Source organism: Marmota monax, unplaced genomic scaffold (assembly GCF_021218885.2).
Source record: "Marmota monax isolate L192 unplaced genomic scaffold, Marmota_monax_Labrador192_F-V1.1 WCK01_AAM20220418_F8-fsc00016, whole genome shotgun sequence".
Lineage (NCBI taxonomy): Eukaryota > Metazoa > Chordata > Mammalia > Rodentia > Sciuridae > Marmota > Marmota monax.
In genome coordinates, this window is record NW_026695209.1 from 16,131,073 (window position 1) to 16,146,483 (window position 15,411).

The window sequence follows — 15,411 nt, forward strand, 5'->3', positions numbered from 1 at the left end:
AAAGATGAGGCAGAAGGATAATTCAGCTTATTTCCAAATGACAAAGGTATTTTTTATGCTTTTGCCTATCCCCTTGGTATATAAATAAGTAGCCATTAAAGTAGGACAAGGAGCAAAGATGATCAATTTGGGTTTAGACATGTGGAGATGTCCAAGTGAAAATATCATTGTGACACACAGGGAAAAGGTCTGGGCTGGCTAAATAAATTTGACAGCCATCAGAATATAATTGTCAAATCAAGTGATGGGGTGATACACAAGGAGGAGGACAAAAGGGAACTATTATTTGCTGAAAACTTACCCCTCTGCAGGTACTTAACATACATTATCTCATTCAATTCTCATAACAATTTATAAAACTGCCATCATTGCAGAGAGCTCAAGAATAATAAGGACAAAGAAGTCTTTAGATTTTAGCATTAGGAAGTTACTTTCAGCAGACAGATGGAAACAAAAAGTGTATAAGCTAGGACACAGTGGGCAGAATTGTAGCCAGGAACTGGGAAGGTGGAGGTGGCTGAACCACAGTCAGCAGTAGGCGAGTCTGTAACTGGGGGAGAAGGCTAAGGAAAGTTTACAAGCCACATAGTTAATAGAGAAAGAAGGGAGGATTGAAGGGAGAGCCTATGGCTGTAATGTCCAGACAGATGACAGGAAACTCATATTTGTTTTTTGTTTACAAGGAAGGTAAAAAGGATTACAAAAGGAATAATTAAAAAAAAAAAAAAAAGGTTAGTCAGGAGGAAGATCTGGAGTCCCAGAGGCCACACAGAGGAGAGTGGAAGGAAATAGGCTACTTGAGAGAACCAAAGAAGCTTAATGGTCTCTGTTCGTCTCTCATTTGCTTCTAATAAGAGTAGCTGAGATGGCTTGTGATGCTAATAGGAAAGAAAGACAACTTATTTGCTCTCAATCTTCATGAAGTTCAAAGGTTAATACTATTTAAATATATGGCAATCCAAGTTTCCCCTTGTCACACAGGGAAAGGTTTAACTACTTCCTTCTGTTTAAGAAGTATAGGATTTGAATTTGGTAATAACTTCTTAATGACAGAATTGTTAGCAAACACTGCAAATTCTATCTTAATCTGCAGAATAAAATTCAAACAGCACAAACCGGGATTTGTTATTCATTCAAGAATATTGAGGGAAAATCTTCTGAGGCAAATGATATACTCGATTTCAAATGATATTAAGAATATGGAAAGCAATAGACACATATTATAATGTGTCAAGGGCAATAAAATAGTACAAACAATATCATCAACAATGAAAGATGAGCTAACATGATACAGTCATAGCTTTTATGTGGTAGAAATGACAACTGAAGTCACAGATAACAAAAATATGTATTGGATGATGATGTTCACTAGGGTAAAAAGTCTAAACACACACACCCACACCCACACCCACTCACACATTTTGTGTAGTAACCTGGATAAAATAATCCCAACCTATATCAAAGTAAAGGTATCTGAGGTCAACATAAAATGAACACACCAAACTCATTCATTCTACTATGACATTACAGCTATGAAAGAACAAATCATTATGTGGAACTCAATTTTAGAAGATAAGAGAAAAATTTGTTTTTCTAAAGAAAGAAGTGGTTTGCTCATGCACAAGGAAAGTTAAAGTACAAAAAACACCCACCAGCAATAACATGTCATGAGACTAGCAGGCCACATGTACATGAATGTAATTATCGTAAGTGGGTGAGTATCAATGCCCATTATTTTATGGTTGCAAGTGCCCTGGGATCTATTAATCTAATGTCATTGTCAACAGTATTACTGATATGTCCTTTATCAGGCTTTACTGTGGGAAAATACTCCAAGAAAATGCTCATGTGATTTGAAAACTACTTCATGGGACAGCACTCAGTAAGTAGTGGAAATGATCTGATTCTGCTAAAATTTATTTCTAAACCACATACCGCCTGTCAGGTGGGTGCTGCATATGGCCAATCTCCTCTGGGCAATCCTGCAACATGGGCTGGAGTTCTTCCTGTGGGGACGGGGTCAGAGTGGCAGTTGACTGATGGCTATAGGACACGGCAGCTGGAGAAGAAGCTGCTCCCCGCACAGGAGGTGTGGGGCCTCTTTCATCTTCCTCCTCTTCTAATTCATCCTGCTGCAAATACATCCGTGCTGGTGGTACAGGACATGACATTTCTTGATCATAGCTGAAACAACATGTTATGTGTTACTATGAGAACATGCTGACTTACTTCAGTTTCTCCCAATAAACTATTGCTATAGTAAGTGGAATGTCAGCTTTGACTTGTTTTCAAATATGAAGAGAGAAATGAATTGTGGAAGAGCTTAATGAAGAAGAGGAAAAGGAAAAATTTTGTACAAGACTCCTAGTTTGGATGAATGAGCAAACTGCTAGGCTACTTGATCACAAAGAAAACAGAGGAAAAGAGTTACACAGAGTGAGACAGTGGGATTAGGAAAGCAAAAGAAGATACAAAGCAACCACACGATTTGAACATCGACTTTCCCGAGCTAATGTAATCAATTTAGGTGGTAGAGAATAAACAAGAGAGATGTAATGAAATTACAACTTATAAAATGCAATACGTCACTGCCCTGCTAATTCTTCTAAATCATAGTAAGGATTCATTGTTTTAAAAAGTCTGCTATCATAAAGGTTTTTGAAGTATTAACATATACTATTTTTCTCTGCAAGATTGTAACTTATTATCAGCATATTATTCAGGCTGAGAAATCATAAAGAAACAATAAAGAAATCCACTTAACATAGTTTAACTTAGTATATATCAAATGTACTTAGTATGTTCTATTCCTCCAGTGCAACATATGCTCAAGAAGATTCAAAGACGGCATTGCAGATAGTCTGATGATGAAGTTCTAGACCCTGAGCAAAGGACTTTCTAAATGCTTTCAAAGGGAGAGATACTGGAAACAACTTACATAGTTCAATAGGACTCTCTTTTGAAAATGTAAATAGATCATTATTTCTTCAGTTGGGCACAAAATGAACTGGTTGGTTTGCATTTAGGATGGTAAGTGAAAAATACAACACCCCTAAATAATTAAATGCTCTTCTGCTCCTGGGCTAGATCTGGGTAGGAGACAAGATAAATCTGGAGAGTACTTACACTTTTCTATTTTATCTTATCCCAGGAATATGTTTAATGATTAGAATGACAAAGATGTACTGCATTATATAAACTGTTTGATTACTGCTCTCTCTTATTCGTTCTCTACCACCCCACCTTGTTTACTTTACCTTAGGAAAACTGATGCTTAAATAATGTGGTTGCTTTTTATCGTTTTTTTTTTTTTACTTCCCTAATCCTCCTACCTCAATTTTTGTAACTCCTTCTTATGTTTCCTTTGTTATCAAGTAGCCAAGCAATTTGCTCACCCATCCAAATTAGTAATCTTGAAGAGAATTATTCCTTTCTCCTCTTCATTAACCTGTCCCAAAATTCATCTCTGTTCTACCTATAAGGACTCTCCTACAATCTGTTCCCTTGTTTTCATCTGTTGCATGTCCTACTGCAATAATCTTTTAATTGATCTCTTTGCCGCCAGTCACTCCTTGCTTCACCATGGTCACATTGTTCCAAAATTGCTTTACTATAATACAAGTCACTGTCAGGTCATTCATTTGCTCCAAGTAATAAATGGCTCTCTAATTGCTTAGAGAATAAAATAAAAATGCTGCAGCAAGGCATTTGAGTATCGGCATAATCTGGCTTACGTTTGCCTTCCCAGTTTTCCCACACCCTGCCATGTTAGTTCTGCAAAAGTCCATATCTCTGCATGGTCCCAGGATCCATAAAAATCCCTGCTCTTAATTGATTTATCATTTTCAAGGTGAAAAACACCTATCAGCAGATTAGATTCATTCTTCGCAGGTAAAACAAATCTTTCTCTTTGGGGAGTAGTTGTATATCCTGTAGTGTTTTGGTTTTTTTTAAATCTACAATAGCATATTTTATTTTAACCCTTTTTAGTCAACTAAAATAGAAGAAAATATTCTATTAAAATAGCCTGGAAAACAAACTATTATGACCAAACTTATCTTCACTATTTGCAGATTCTATATTCGCAAATTCACTGATTCAGGGAATTTGAAACCCCCATATCAATACTAGTGATGTTTTTGTGGTCATCTTCACACATACAAAAAGACGCCAAAAATTTGAACCACCTGACATGCATGTCCCCAGCAGAAGCAAAACAAGACAACAAATACTTTCTTTTGTCAGCTCTCACATCCTTTGAACAGTTGATTTAGGGCCACATTGCTTGAAATTTTCTTGCTTAATATCAGTGATTTCCCTGTTAAAAATGGCACCCAGAGGAAATGTTAACATGCAGCTTGGCACTCCTAACTTAAGAGGGTTGTGATGTGCCTAACAGAGAAAATGCATCTGTAACAGATGCGTTTTCTCAGAAATGACACTATATTAATGAAAAATATATATTAAATAAAGGTGCTTTAAACAAAACACACATTAAAAAAAGGCCTCAGATCAACAAAAATGTTGTGACCTGAGGCTCAAAGAATCTAACCCTCTATTTCCCCTAGAGACAAATGGTTCCATATTCACTAATTCAGTGTTCACAGTAACTTTATAAAACATAACTACTATGGATAATGGGAATCGCCTGTTAACATTTTTGTAAAAAAATTTTACTTAAAAATATATGTTATTTAAAAATGATTAAAAAAGAGAAGCACAGAAGTTTTGTTTTCTGCGCACAGCTGGGACTGCAAAACACTTTTTTATAAGAATTAAAAAACAAAGCCTTTATTTCTATAAAGTCATTGAAAAGACTATTTCCACGTAGATTTCATTTTTTTTTTTGTAGTTAATTCTCTAAGTCAAGAGAATTCTCTGCTTTTAATCTCACTACTAAAGCAGCTGTTTTGTTTTGTTTGAGCTATCATATCCAATTATAAAGATTCTGGAATGAGAGGAAGCATTCTAACTTTTCATTTTTTCATGTGGACTATTTGTTCTTGTTAAATCCTTCTGAGAAATAATTCAGGGAAGTTTAAACCTCTACAAGTAATTTTCAGCATAATGTGATAATAGCTAAGAAAAAAGTAGTCTCCAGAAATTGTGGTATGTAAATCCACATAATTATTTTATGAAAACTTAACAATGTGTCAAAGAAATTCCAACACAGTCATGTATCACTTAACTACAGGAACACGTTCTAGGAAACACCTTGTTTGGGGATTTCATGACTGTCTGAACTTCAGAGTAGATTTAGACAAACTTCCATGGCATTGAACACAAACCGGGCTAAATAATATAGCCTATTGCTCCTAGGCTCTGAACCAGTATATCATCATACTTAATACTGAAGGCATCTGTAACACCAGGGGAAGTAGTCATTTAGGCACATCTAAGTATGGAAAAGATACAGTAAAAATAAAAGACAATGGGAATTTTTCAGCTCCATTTTAATATCATGGGAAGAGCATCATATATGTGGTCTGACATTGACTGAATTGACCTTATGCAGTGCATGACTATTTTGAAAATCACAAAATCATACGTGAAATTCTATACATACAATCTCAAGATTTCCTGTGTGTGTGTGTGTGTGTGTGTGTAATTCCCAGTTCCTAAAGAAGTTTCTAGAGCACTAATTCTTTTATGGGCATCCCTGAGGAGGGTTTTAAAGTGCTACTGATCAGCATTGTGTTATTTAGAGATAACACTGTGAACTTCAGGAGTCAGTCTCTTCTTGGCAGTATAGTGTAACAACTACTTGGGTGGGTATAAGCAAATGTATTATACCATTCACAGGTGATGTTCCGCCTACCTTTCATCTACAGAAATACTGTACTCTTCACTGTTGCCATGGGGAGGAGGATGTGCCGGGGGAGGAGGAAGCAGGTCTGCCCAGTTCATGCCACCCTGTTTGGGAACCTTGGGTGTCCGTGCCCCTTTCTTGTGCCCTTGACTTCCTAGAGAAGAAATGAAGTACAAGTCTTTTATTCCTGGCCTTTAATTTTTTTTCCTATTATCCATGATTAATTATTTTCTGTGAATATGATCTTATAATTTATTCAGGTATATAGAGATAAACACACTTTTCTTCATTAATTTTAAACAGAATTTTATAGAAGAGAAGAAGCAAAGAATTCCAAGTTTAACTGTAGAACACATAGCAAAAAAGCAATAAAACCATAAATGAATTTTACAAGTCATATCATTAATAGTGATCTTCCTACAGTAATTAATTGCATTATGGATTATCATCTAAAACAAATGAGCTGTAGACATATTTTCTGGAGTGCCTTTCTATTATTTAATTGCTGAAACCTAAAATACAATATGATACAGATACGATCTATTAGAGTTCCACTGTTGCATTAAATCACTGAATATATATAATTTGTACTTGTCCATTGAAATGTTTTGGGCACAATGAAATTATTAGTTTTCTTCAGAAAGGCAGATACAGATGAGAATAAATGCTGGAAGAACTAATATAACTAATGACAAAAGAAGCCAAAAAATGCTCTTAGAAAGGGACAGACATCTTCTCAGCTGCTGTTTCTATAAAATTGTGGCTTATAGTAAAATAATGTTGCTGAATGTTCTTAATAGTTTGAAATAACCCAATTCTTCAAGAACTACAGTTTTCCAATTTTAGATTTGGTGTATTCTTTGCACACCATAGATGCATATGTTCCCTTTTTAAAACCTCAGGTCAAAAGGTATCTGGGGATAAAGTTCTCCCCCTGAATATATTTTAGAATCATATTTATATTATAGACAATAATTGTTAATTACAATTGAATTATAATTGATTTTTCTCATGTTATCCTTTAATATCAGTGAATTATCTTGATCTTTTTTTTTTTTAATCCTAACTTAAACAGCTACATGTCACCCTGCAAATGACACAGGTCATAGCTTACTCAGTGGCAATGGGACTTTTTTTTTTTTTGAGTCACTTGGGAATTTTCTAACGGCAGTGTTTGTTATGCCAGATGCTCTTGTCTTGATATGTTACAACACCAAGTGTGGGCTGAGGAACAGGCTGTTACTAATAAACTGTGACTCCATCCCTGAGCCTGGGTGTCTCTGTTCTCTGTCTGTCACTCGGTTGTTATGTACTGGGGTGACTGTGCATGCGTGACAGAGTTGACATAGGCCAGTGTCTTCCTCTGGATTTCCTGAGACACATGCATGGTAGCAACTCCACCTGACCGAGTGGCTTGACCCACACAGACCTTTCCTGCACTTCATGTACTTCCTTTGCTTGCTCCCTGCCTTCACCAGACCTCACTCCTTTATAATCGTTTTACCAAATATCCACAGAATAACAGGTGATGAATAGCAGCATGGCCTCATGGTCTCAGTGTCTAAGCTAAGAGATGGAGAAGGTCAATCGAAAATTAATAACCTAGAATCATGGGGGTTTTCCCCTATTAAAATATGATTTTCTCTATAAGTAAAAATATAAAGATGAAATGACATCAACAATCTAATATTTAAATATTTTATGTTTTTCCCAAAAGTAGATCTTTGACATTTTTAAGTCAGTTTACTTAATTAAAAAAAGAAAAAAAATTAATAATATTTTCACTGTTAATACAAATTAATGGACAGTAGAATCTGAGAAAATCTACAAAGAAAAAGGGCCATTTCTAAGCTCCTTTTAATAGGAAAAATTTCAACACAGGTTAGAAAATGTTAAACCAGCATACTTTAGCTAAAAGAAGACAGCAAACTGTGAATGTGATGTTTTTTTACAGAAGGAGGTAGAGACACTTGGCTAAAAGAACCTAGCAATGACTTTGATCCAGTTGCTGGGAGGTGCCATTTCTACCCTCTCCTGCAGATACATGCTCCATTCAAGATCAATTAGTTTGTTCTCATTGTGGTGTGACTTGCCACATGTTAGTTCTAATAATGAACCACCTTTAATTAGAAAAACAGGACTTAAGTACCATCAAGCTCCCATCTGCAACCCCTATCAGGAAAACAGCTGGCAAACAGCTGCCCCAGCATGAAGACCACAGGGAGGAGTCTCTGTGGTTTTTGAGGCATGGACAAATTGAGGCTGGGAGGTTGCTTTATGAGGCTCCTGAACAAGAACTGAGGGATCATAGAGAAAGTATAAACTGAGACCGTAGCTGGATCTCAGGTTATTGTCTCTCAGGTTTTTATAGTGCTGAAGTGTACTTAAATGTTACTTGCTTTAATAGCATTGTTTCAAATGGTAACAGATTTATCTGATTACAGATATGTACAACATTTCTTACGTTATATTTTGGAAAAGGGAGAAAAAAGTTTCAGCTGCCTTTAAAGTTTAGTGGTAGCTGCCTTTAAATTTTAGTTCATATTTTTGATTTACTGATAAAGGAAGAAAACAGGGAGCTTAGTATTTGATACCTAATGGAAAATAAAATGGTTTACTGAGAATACAGTCCCTTAAACTGAAAAAATAAGACCCATGTCTGATATAAAAAACAAAAACCCAAGCCTGATATAAAGAAAGATTAGATTCAAATGATATAAAGTGATTTAATACTTCAGTCCATCTGGGGCTGTACCATCTTTTAAACAGAGAGGTTGATGTTTCCTGGGATCCCCTTACCAGATGTACTACTGCCCCGATCCGAACTGTTGTAGGATCCTCCCGTATTCTGGTCATATGATTGATTGTATGGAATTGTTGGAGGAACTGTGTCATTTGCTCGATAATCTAGATATTTCAGATAGAAAAAAAATGTTCATTTATGTTTTCTTTGTGAGTTATTTCACATCTCTTTATTTTGTATATATTTCTGAATACATTAAGAAACCAATTGTCTGTTTTTCTCATTTATTTTTAGATTCAAATTGTCAGGCTATAAAAAGACTTATACTCAAAATGGATGTCTATTTTAAAATATAGGAATAGAAACTGGGGGTATAGCTAAGTGGTAAAGCACATACTTAGTATGTATGAGACCCAGTGCCCTCAGTCAATAGTACCCTCCCCCCAAAATATGTACATACATGTATATATAGTAACAAAATAATTCTAACAAGAATAAATCATAAAATGCCACGTCTGCAACTCATAAAACATAAATTGCAATAAAATAAAAATAAAACGGAAACTTGTCAGCTAGATGATATCTCATAAAAATGTATCCCTGATAAGAAAATAAAATATCTAATCTGCCCCAGAAATGCTTCTCCTTATTTAGGCAAAGGTGAAAATCCAGATGATAAGCTTGCTACTGGAATGTAGTCAGTAATAATCTGTCAGCCTAGCTGCATTCCGGGGTCTTTATTACACTCTGACATACCAAATCTGCTTACAAGCAGTACAAACAATAAATCAGAGTTCTGAAATGTTTGTACAGAGGACTGTCAGAGCTTTCTGAGGTCCAGAGTAAAACCACACACTATGGAAAAATAATGTAATGGTTTGAATCCCCACAGTAAACTCCATAGCTGCAGAATCTGCTCTCAATTTTGTCAGTCTTTGTCATCAATGTACACAGGAATCTTAATAAATATTTATTAAATTGGATTATTATACTAGTTAAGTACCTTCTCAAACTTGGGAAAAAGCTAGATGACTTTATTATCAAATTAAAACATGACATGAACTTAATGAAATGTTTAAATTATCTTGTTATACTCTCCAGCTTCACAAAGTTTTATTTTTGAAGAAAATGCTCTCAACTCAAGCCTAAGAAAATAAATCCATACCTCTAATTATGTACCATAAAATGCATTCTTGACCAGGATACTTGCACAACATTGCCCCATCTATTCAAATTAGAGCAATCTAGTTATAGCTAGAGGTATATAACTTTGCAAATCATGTTATTAAAGCAGTAGCCTGATGAACTACAAAGAAATCAAACACCTATCTCTTTCAACCCACATGCATTACAACATTACAATACACAGATATTCCCCTCAGGCCATAAAATACTATTCTGCAGCTTCAAGTTAATACTAAACTCCATTTATTTTGGTTCTATACTGGCAGACTTCAATCAGGTCAACCCAAGAAATTGAGGTTCTAAAATTATATACATCGTAGCAATCTCAGGAACCACACAAGGTCTGAGAAATACAACAAATTGAACCAATTCTCCAGTTCAAGTTTAATTTAATTATTTTTCTTCAGTTTGATATAAAAAGGCCCTTCGTTCATAGGACCACGTAGAAGCAATTATCTTCCATCCTCAAGTGGAAAGAGTGGAATAGTCTATTTATTGAAAATTCGAGGTATTGTGACAGTTGTACATCTGCCTTATGAATAAAAGATTGTATGTCCTCAGCAATCCCTCACCTACTATTAAATTTAAATTAATCTCAAAACCATTTGAAAATACTTATATATTATTATAAAATCAATTTTCCAAGCTTATTGTGGTGCTAATTAACTCTTTGACACTGGAAATTCTGAAACCAAAGAAAGAAGAAAATCACAATAACCAAAGGAAAGAGGTGACTTGCGAGTCACAGTTGTTGACATCTAGTGCCGAGGGGCTAAGAGTGTCAATATGGGAAAGAGAAGGAATAAGGGCAGAGCTGTTCACCTTTGTTCAGTTTGTTTTGCTCCATGATGTTATACTGAATTGGTGCCACTTCTTGTTTCTGCTGACCGGGTGGTTTCCAGTGCTTCTCGCTGGAGTCCCCGCTGCCATTGTTCATGTTATTGGTGAGGTTGGACTGGATGAGCTGGGTGGTGGCATAAGGAGTGGGCTGCCCTGATGGATTGACAAAACGCCCGTCCTTCAGATTTGGGCTATTGAAGGTTTTCATCTCATTGATTTTGTTACTAAGATCCACATCACCATAAACAGTTGACTCAGGGAGCATCAGATTTGTTTGTTTGTTATCCAGTTGGTTGTTATAATTTGCTATACAATCAGCTATGTGCAATGGAGAGGAAAAGGAAAAAGTCATTCTGCATGGTTATTCGTTTTCAATTTCTTTCTAAGAAGCTTTGTGAGTCACAGTAAAATTGGGATGTAAAGTACCAATGGGCTTAAATTAGATCAATAGAAAGGGCCCCATACTCATATGGACTTTCTAAAGGAAACCAAACTTGAGGGAATAAGAGCATCCAGAGAATTCGTGTAGAGAGGACATAATTGTGAACTTATGCCAGTGCTGTATGCAAAATAATTCATCTACTTTAAAATAGGAATTTCCTTTAACAACCCTTTCAACAGGAATTCCACTAAAACAATACATACGTGAATCTTTAAGTGTCAACTTTAAATTTTCTAGTCTTGGGCTAATGAACTATTTGAAGCTACAGAACAAAGCACATAAGAATCCAAAGAGGAAAATGTATCCACGGTCAAAGCACTTGAGATTCTAATATTTTTATCCTCAAAAGATAAGAAGAGCAGGGATAAGGTGATAGTCAATAGTGCTTAGGAGAATTTTATTAGTTCCTATCTTGGTCATATAGGGTAATCATTATTGAAGAGAGATGCTACATAATCATTTTTTCATGGTTTCGTAATGACATCCCAAGTATAAAATGACAATAATGATGACAAAATGAACCACACTAACCAGGTCACTTAATCAAATAATGCCTGAAATAATATCTAGTATGTCTAATATCTCATTCCACTCTGATCTTCCCTTCATTGAAATTTTTAGAAATTAAATAACTGATCACACACACACGCACACATGCGCGCGCACACACACACAGAGAGAGAGAGAGAGATGTATTTAAGGCCTATGATTGAAAATATTAAAACAGCAGGAATAATTAAAGTCATATTGTAAAGATAAACATTTTTAAAATAAAAAAAGGTACCATGGAAAACATCATTATTCTATTCAGATTAAAAGTAGCACTATCACTAACAGGTCTCTTTAAGAATTGGTTTCAACTGGATAACTTAATAAATGAAAATTAACATACTTGCTACTAAAGATGTAAATATGAATATAATCTTAAGAAAACTTTTCAGCTTCTCTATGTTGCTAAATTTAACTACTTAACTCAATCATACATGATCAAGCAACAGAGATATTTGGTACATCTGGATTACAGTAATTCTCATATCTAATTTCTAGGAATTATTTTGTTTAATGACGGTTAAAAAATAATCTAAAGGCAATATATTCATTTTGCTTTGCCAATATTTCTATATGAGTGTTATCCAAAAGGTTTTCTAAAAGTGTTGGACTTGTCCTAAGACTCCAGTGTCCAATATAGCAGCTACTGGCCACATAACAGCTATGGAGAACTTGAAATGTGGGTAGTGAGAATAAGGAGCTGAATTTCAAACTGTATTTTATTTAGCTGATTTGAATTTAAGCAGCCATCTGTTGCCAGTAACTATCATACTGGACAATGCAACATATTAATTCCAGTAGGTGTCCCTCGGCATAGTCTTTTGTGTATGATACATGACTATCTATATAGACAGCAGAACTTGGGCCTCTGGAGGACACACACTCGTTGTGTGGATGATCATGTCCACATCTAATAATGGAGACACAGGATTGTTTTTAGGGTAGACATATAGATAGTTCTATGATTTGTTCTTTATAATTTATTACATCTTTACTTACATGCCATCTTCTCATTCTCATTTCCTTAATTCCATGCATTATTTTATTTTCATAGGCATCTCATTTGATTCTTTACAACTATTTAAATGTTTCCTATCTTATTAATAATGGGACTTTTTGTTTCATAAGAAATTATCTGTATTTTTTTCTGCCTTTAGATCTTGCAATGCTCCATATCTACTTGTCTTACTGTGATGTTTTAGCATGAAATTTTAGCAAAGTAATTTACTCACACATATTTCAGAACCAAAGTATAGAACAGACTATAAATGTACACCTACACACCTGAAATATATATGGATGTGTGTATTTCTTATTTCTTCAGGATTTACATTATACTATAATATCTGATTTAAATGTTCATTTAATTTTTTTGTTATTATTCTTGTTCAAAAATTATAACTCTTACTGTTAGAATTAGGTCCACTCAAACTATGGATTTATTGACCTTTTGGTCTTTGTTATTTATTCCTAAAATCATGAATATAATAAATTACTGCAACTAAACTTATCATTGTACACATTCTTATAAAACATAAATGATTGTGCATGACTTTGTTTTTTTTACTTGCAATCTATGCTAGAGCTTGTATTCTTCATTCTCTGAGGAAATCTTCTTGGTGGAGGGTGAAATATAAAAGTTTAGAAATGGAGAAAATATTTGAATCATGCTAGCTTGCTACACAGTGTTGGACATTTCATGAAAATGTGGATCAAAGTTCCCTTCCCCAGGTGGGCAGAGGGAAAGGAAAGTCAGCTGCTTCTGGCTAACTCGCTCAAGGCCAGTGCTTATCTCCCTCTCCGTGTCCCTAACCTGGGCGGCTGTAGGTGGTCAGGTTGCTGTCGCTGTTCCCATTGCCTGCGGTGCAGCAGTTGATGGAGCAGTCATTGTGGCTGTTGCCAGTATTAGGCCACGTGTCTGCCAGCCACGGCTGTGCAGCAGGTTCACTGATATTGAGAAGTCCTGGCCTAGAGAGAAAAAAGAGTAAATGTTATATGGACAGAAAATAATATTTTCTATTCAGAATTCCAGCAAATATTTCGTTTAATTGTTCTTACAATAATTTGGTGCATTATGTTGAATGATATTATTCCTTTTATTTACAGAGAGGCAACTATAATATATAGTTCCAGATGTGTCTCAGTGCACAGAGCCATACATCTGTGAACTGGTACTGCTGTACTTCAGACTTAAAATCTTTTACTGTTTACAATGTTCTATTCTGCCTTTAGTCATGGTGATTGAAAAATCAAACGTGGAATCTGAAAACACGGATACATAAAGACTTTTAGTAACTAAAAAATATTCTAGCTAAATCCATTTGCATTTATTCATTTTTAAATTAAAAAAATTAAAAAATTGCAACTCTTCTCACAACTTCATTAAAGAATGCAACAAATTCTTTTATTGAGACAATGAACCCTTCACATTAGGCAGATTTACAGATTTTGCTTCCAACCCATGTTTAAGAAATAGTGAGAGCAGACTGGCGTGACATTTTGCACAGAGCTACAATGATGTTTCAGTGAACAGTTCTGTGAGCTTGTCAACATTTTCTGATGGTGACAATGTAAAATGCTGTGAGTTCCTAAATAAACAAAGGAAAGCTACTGAATGAAATCTGGTAAAACAAAGATGTCGACTAAAAGAAATATTAGCACTCATGTTTTTTTTTTTTTTTTTGGCACAACAGATGTTAATCCTCTTTCACCAAGTGCTGGAGAGGCCAAGTGCATCGGGAGTTATTAATGGGAGCCCTGGACCACCAGTGCCAGGGACTCAAACTGGAGTCCAAGAGCAGCATTCTTCATGTCCTTTTTCAACATCGACTCCGTGTGATAACTCAGCAAAAGAGGCGATGATGTATGATGTGCTGTCCAATCCTCAATAAACAGTCTGGCGCTACAGACTATGCAAAGATTTTCTTTGTGGTTTCATTTTCTTTGTTAAAATGCAATAACCAGCCTTCTCATTTACTTGGGAAGCAAGAAACTGACATTGCCCTCTAAATGGTTCCTATTTTGCCACAGAGAAACATATTTTGCAAGTGATGGTTATTTGTAAGTCACTTAAAATGAAGAATATGGATTTGCAATCCATATATCTGTATCCATATATGTGCATATTTATACAATTAAGGATGTATGTTTCCTCTTTGTTTACAGTGTGAGAGGCACTTTGAATTCTTTACATATATTCATTTATTGAACCATCACAGCCATTTTACAGGCGGGGATTGCTAATACCCAAGTTTTACAGATGAGGAAATGGGACACTTGGGAGAAGTCAAGGCACATGGGCACAGCTATATGGAGTGAGTGAGTGACTACCTGGGATTCCAGCACAAGCTGTGGCCCTGGAGTTCACACCATGAACTAGGGTGCTATCAACACACATTGGAGCCTGAGGAAATTCCCTGAAGCTCTTAAACATTCTTAATGGAGAGTGAAGAAAATATCCAAAGGCCCCCAATTCAGGACAAAGCTGCTAAAATTGAACTACCTATTACAATTGTTGATAAAAATATGCTTTCAAGTCTGGTGCGGTAGTACATGCCTGTAATCCCAGTCACTCAGGAGGCTAAGGAAGGAGGATGGCAATTCTGAGGCCAGCCTCAGCAAAATAAAATAAAAAAGATCTGGGGTTGTAGTTCAGTGGTAAAACATCCATGGATTCAATCCCCAGTAACAGATAAATAAATAATTTGCTTTGGAGAGAAATGTCGCCGGACTTAAAATTTCATGCATTTAAATGCAAGCCATACCACAGATATCTAGTGTCTGTGAAATACATGTTTGTTATAGAACTTCTGCATCTAGTAATCTTTAGCTTTCTTTATTTCT

The 15,411-nt window shown here is 35.4% G+C and overlaps 1 protein-coding gene across 6 annotated transcripts in view; it reads right to left on the bottom strand.

The window, feature by feature from the left end:
• Robo1 (roundabout guidance receptor 1) overlaps nt 1–15,411 on the bottom strand; it is a 1,045,885-nt gene that overhangs the window by 28,155 nt on the left and 1,002,319 nt on the right. For 4 of the 6 annotated variants that reach the window (XM_058574578.1, XM_058574577.1, XM_058574579.1 and 1 more), the window contains 5 exons: nt 13,382–13,536; nt 10,560–10,895; nt 8,609–8,716; nt 5,819–5,963; nt 1,936–2,184 (listed from right to left, as the gene is read on the bottom strand). In XM_058574578.1, coding sequence (XP_058430561.1) covers nt 1,936–2,184; nt 5,819–5,963; nt 8,609–8,716; nt 10,560–10,895; nt 13,382–13,536 — 993 coding nt within the window. The remainder of the gene's footprint in view (nt 1–1,935; nt 2,185–5,818; nt 5,964–8,608; nt 8,717–10,559; nt 10,896–13,381; nt 13,537–15,411) is intronic. The other 2 variants (XM_058574582.1, XM_058574581.1) reach the window with 1 other exon arrangement.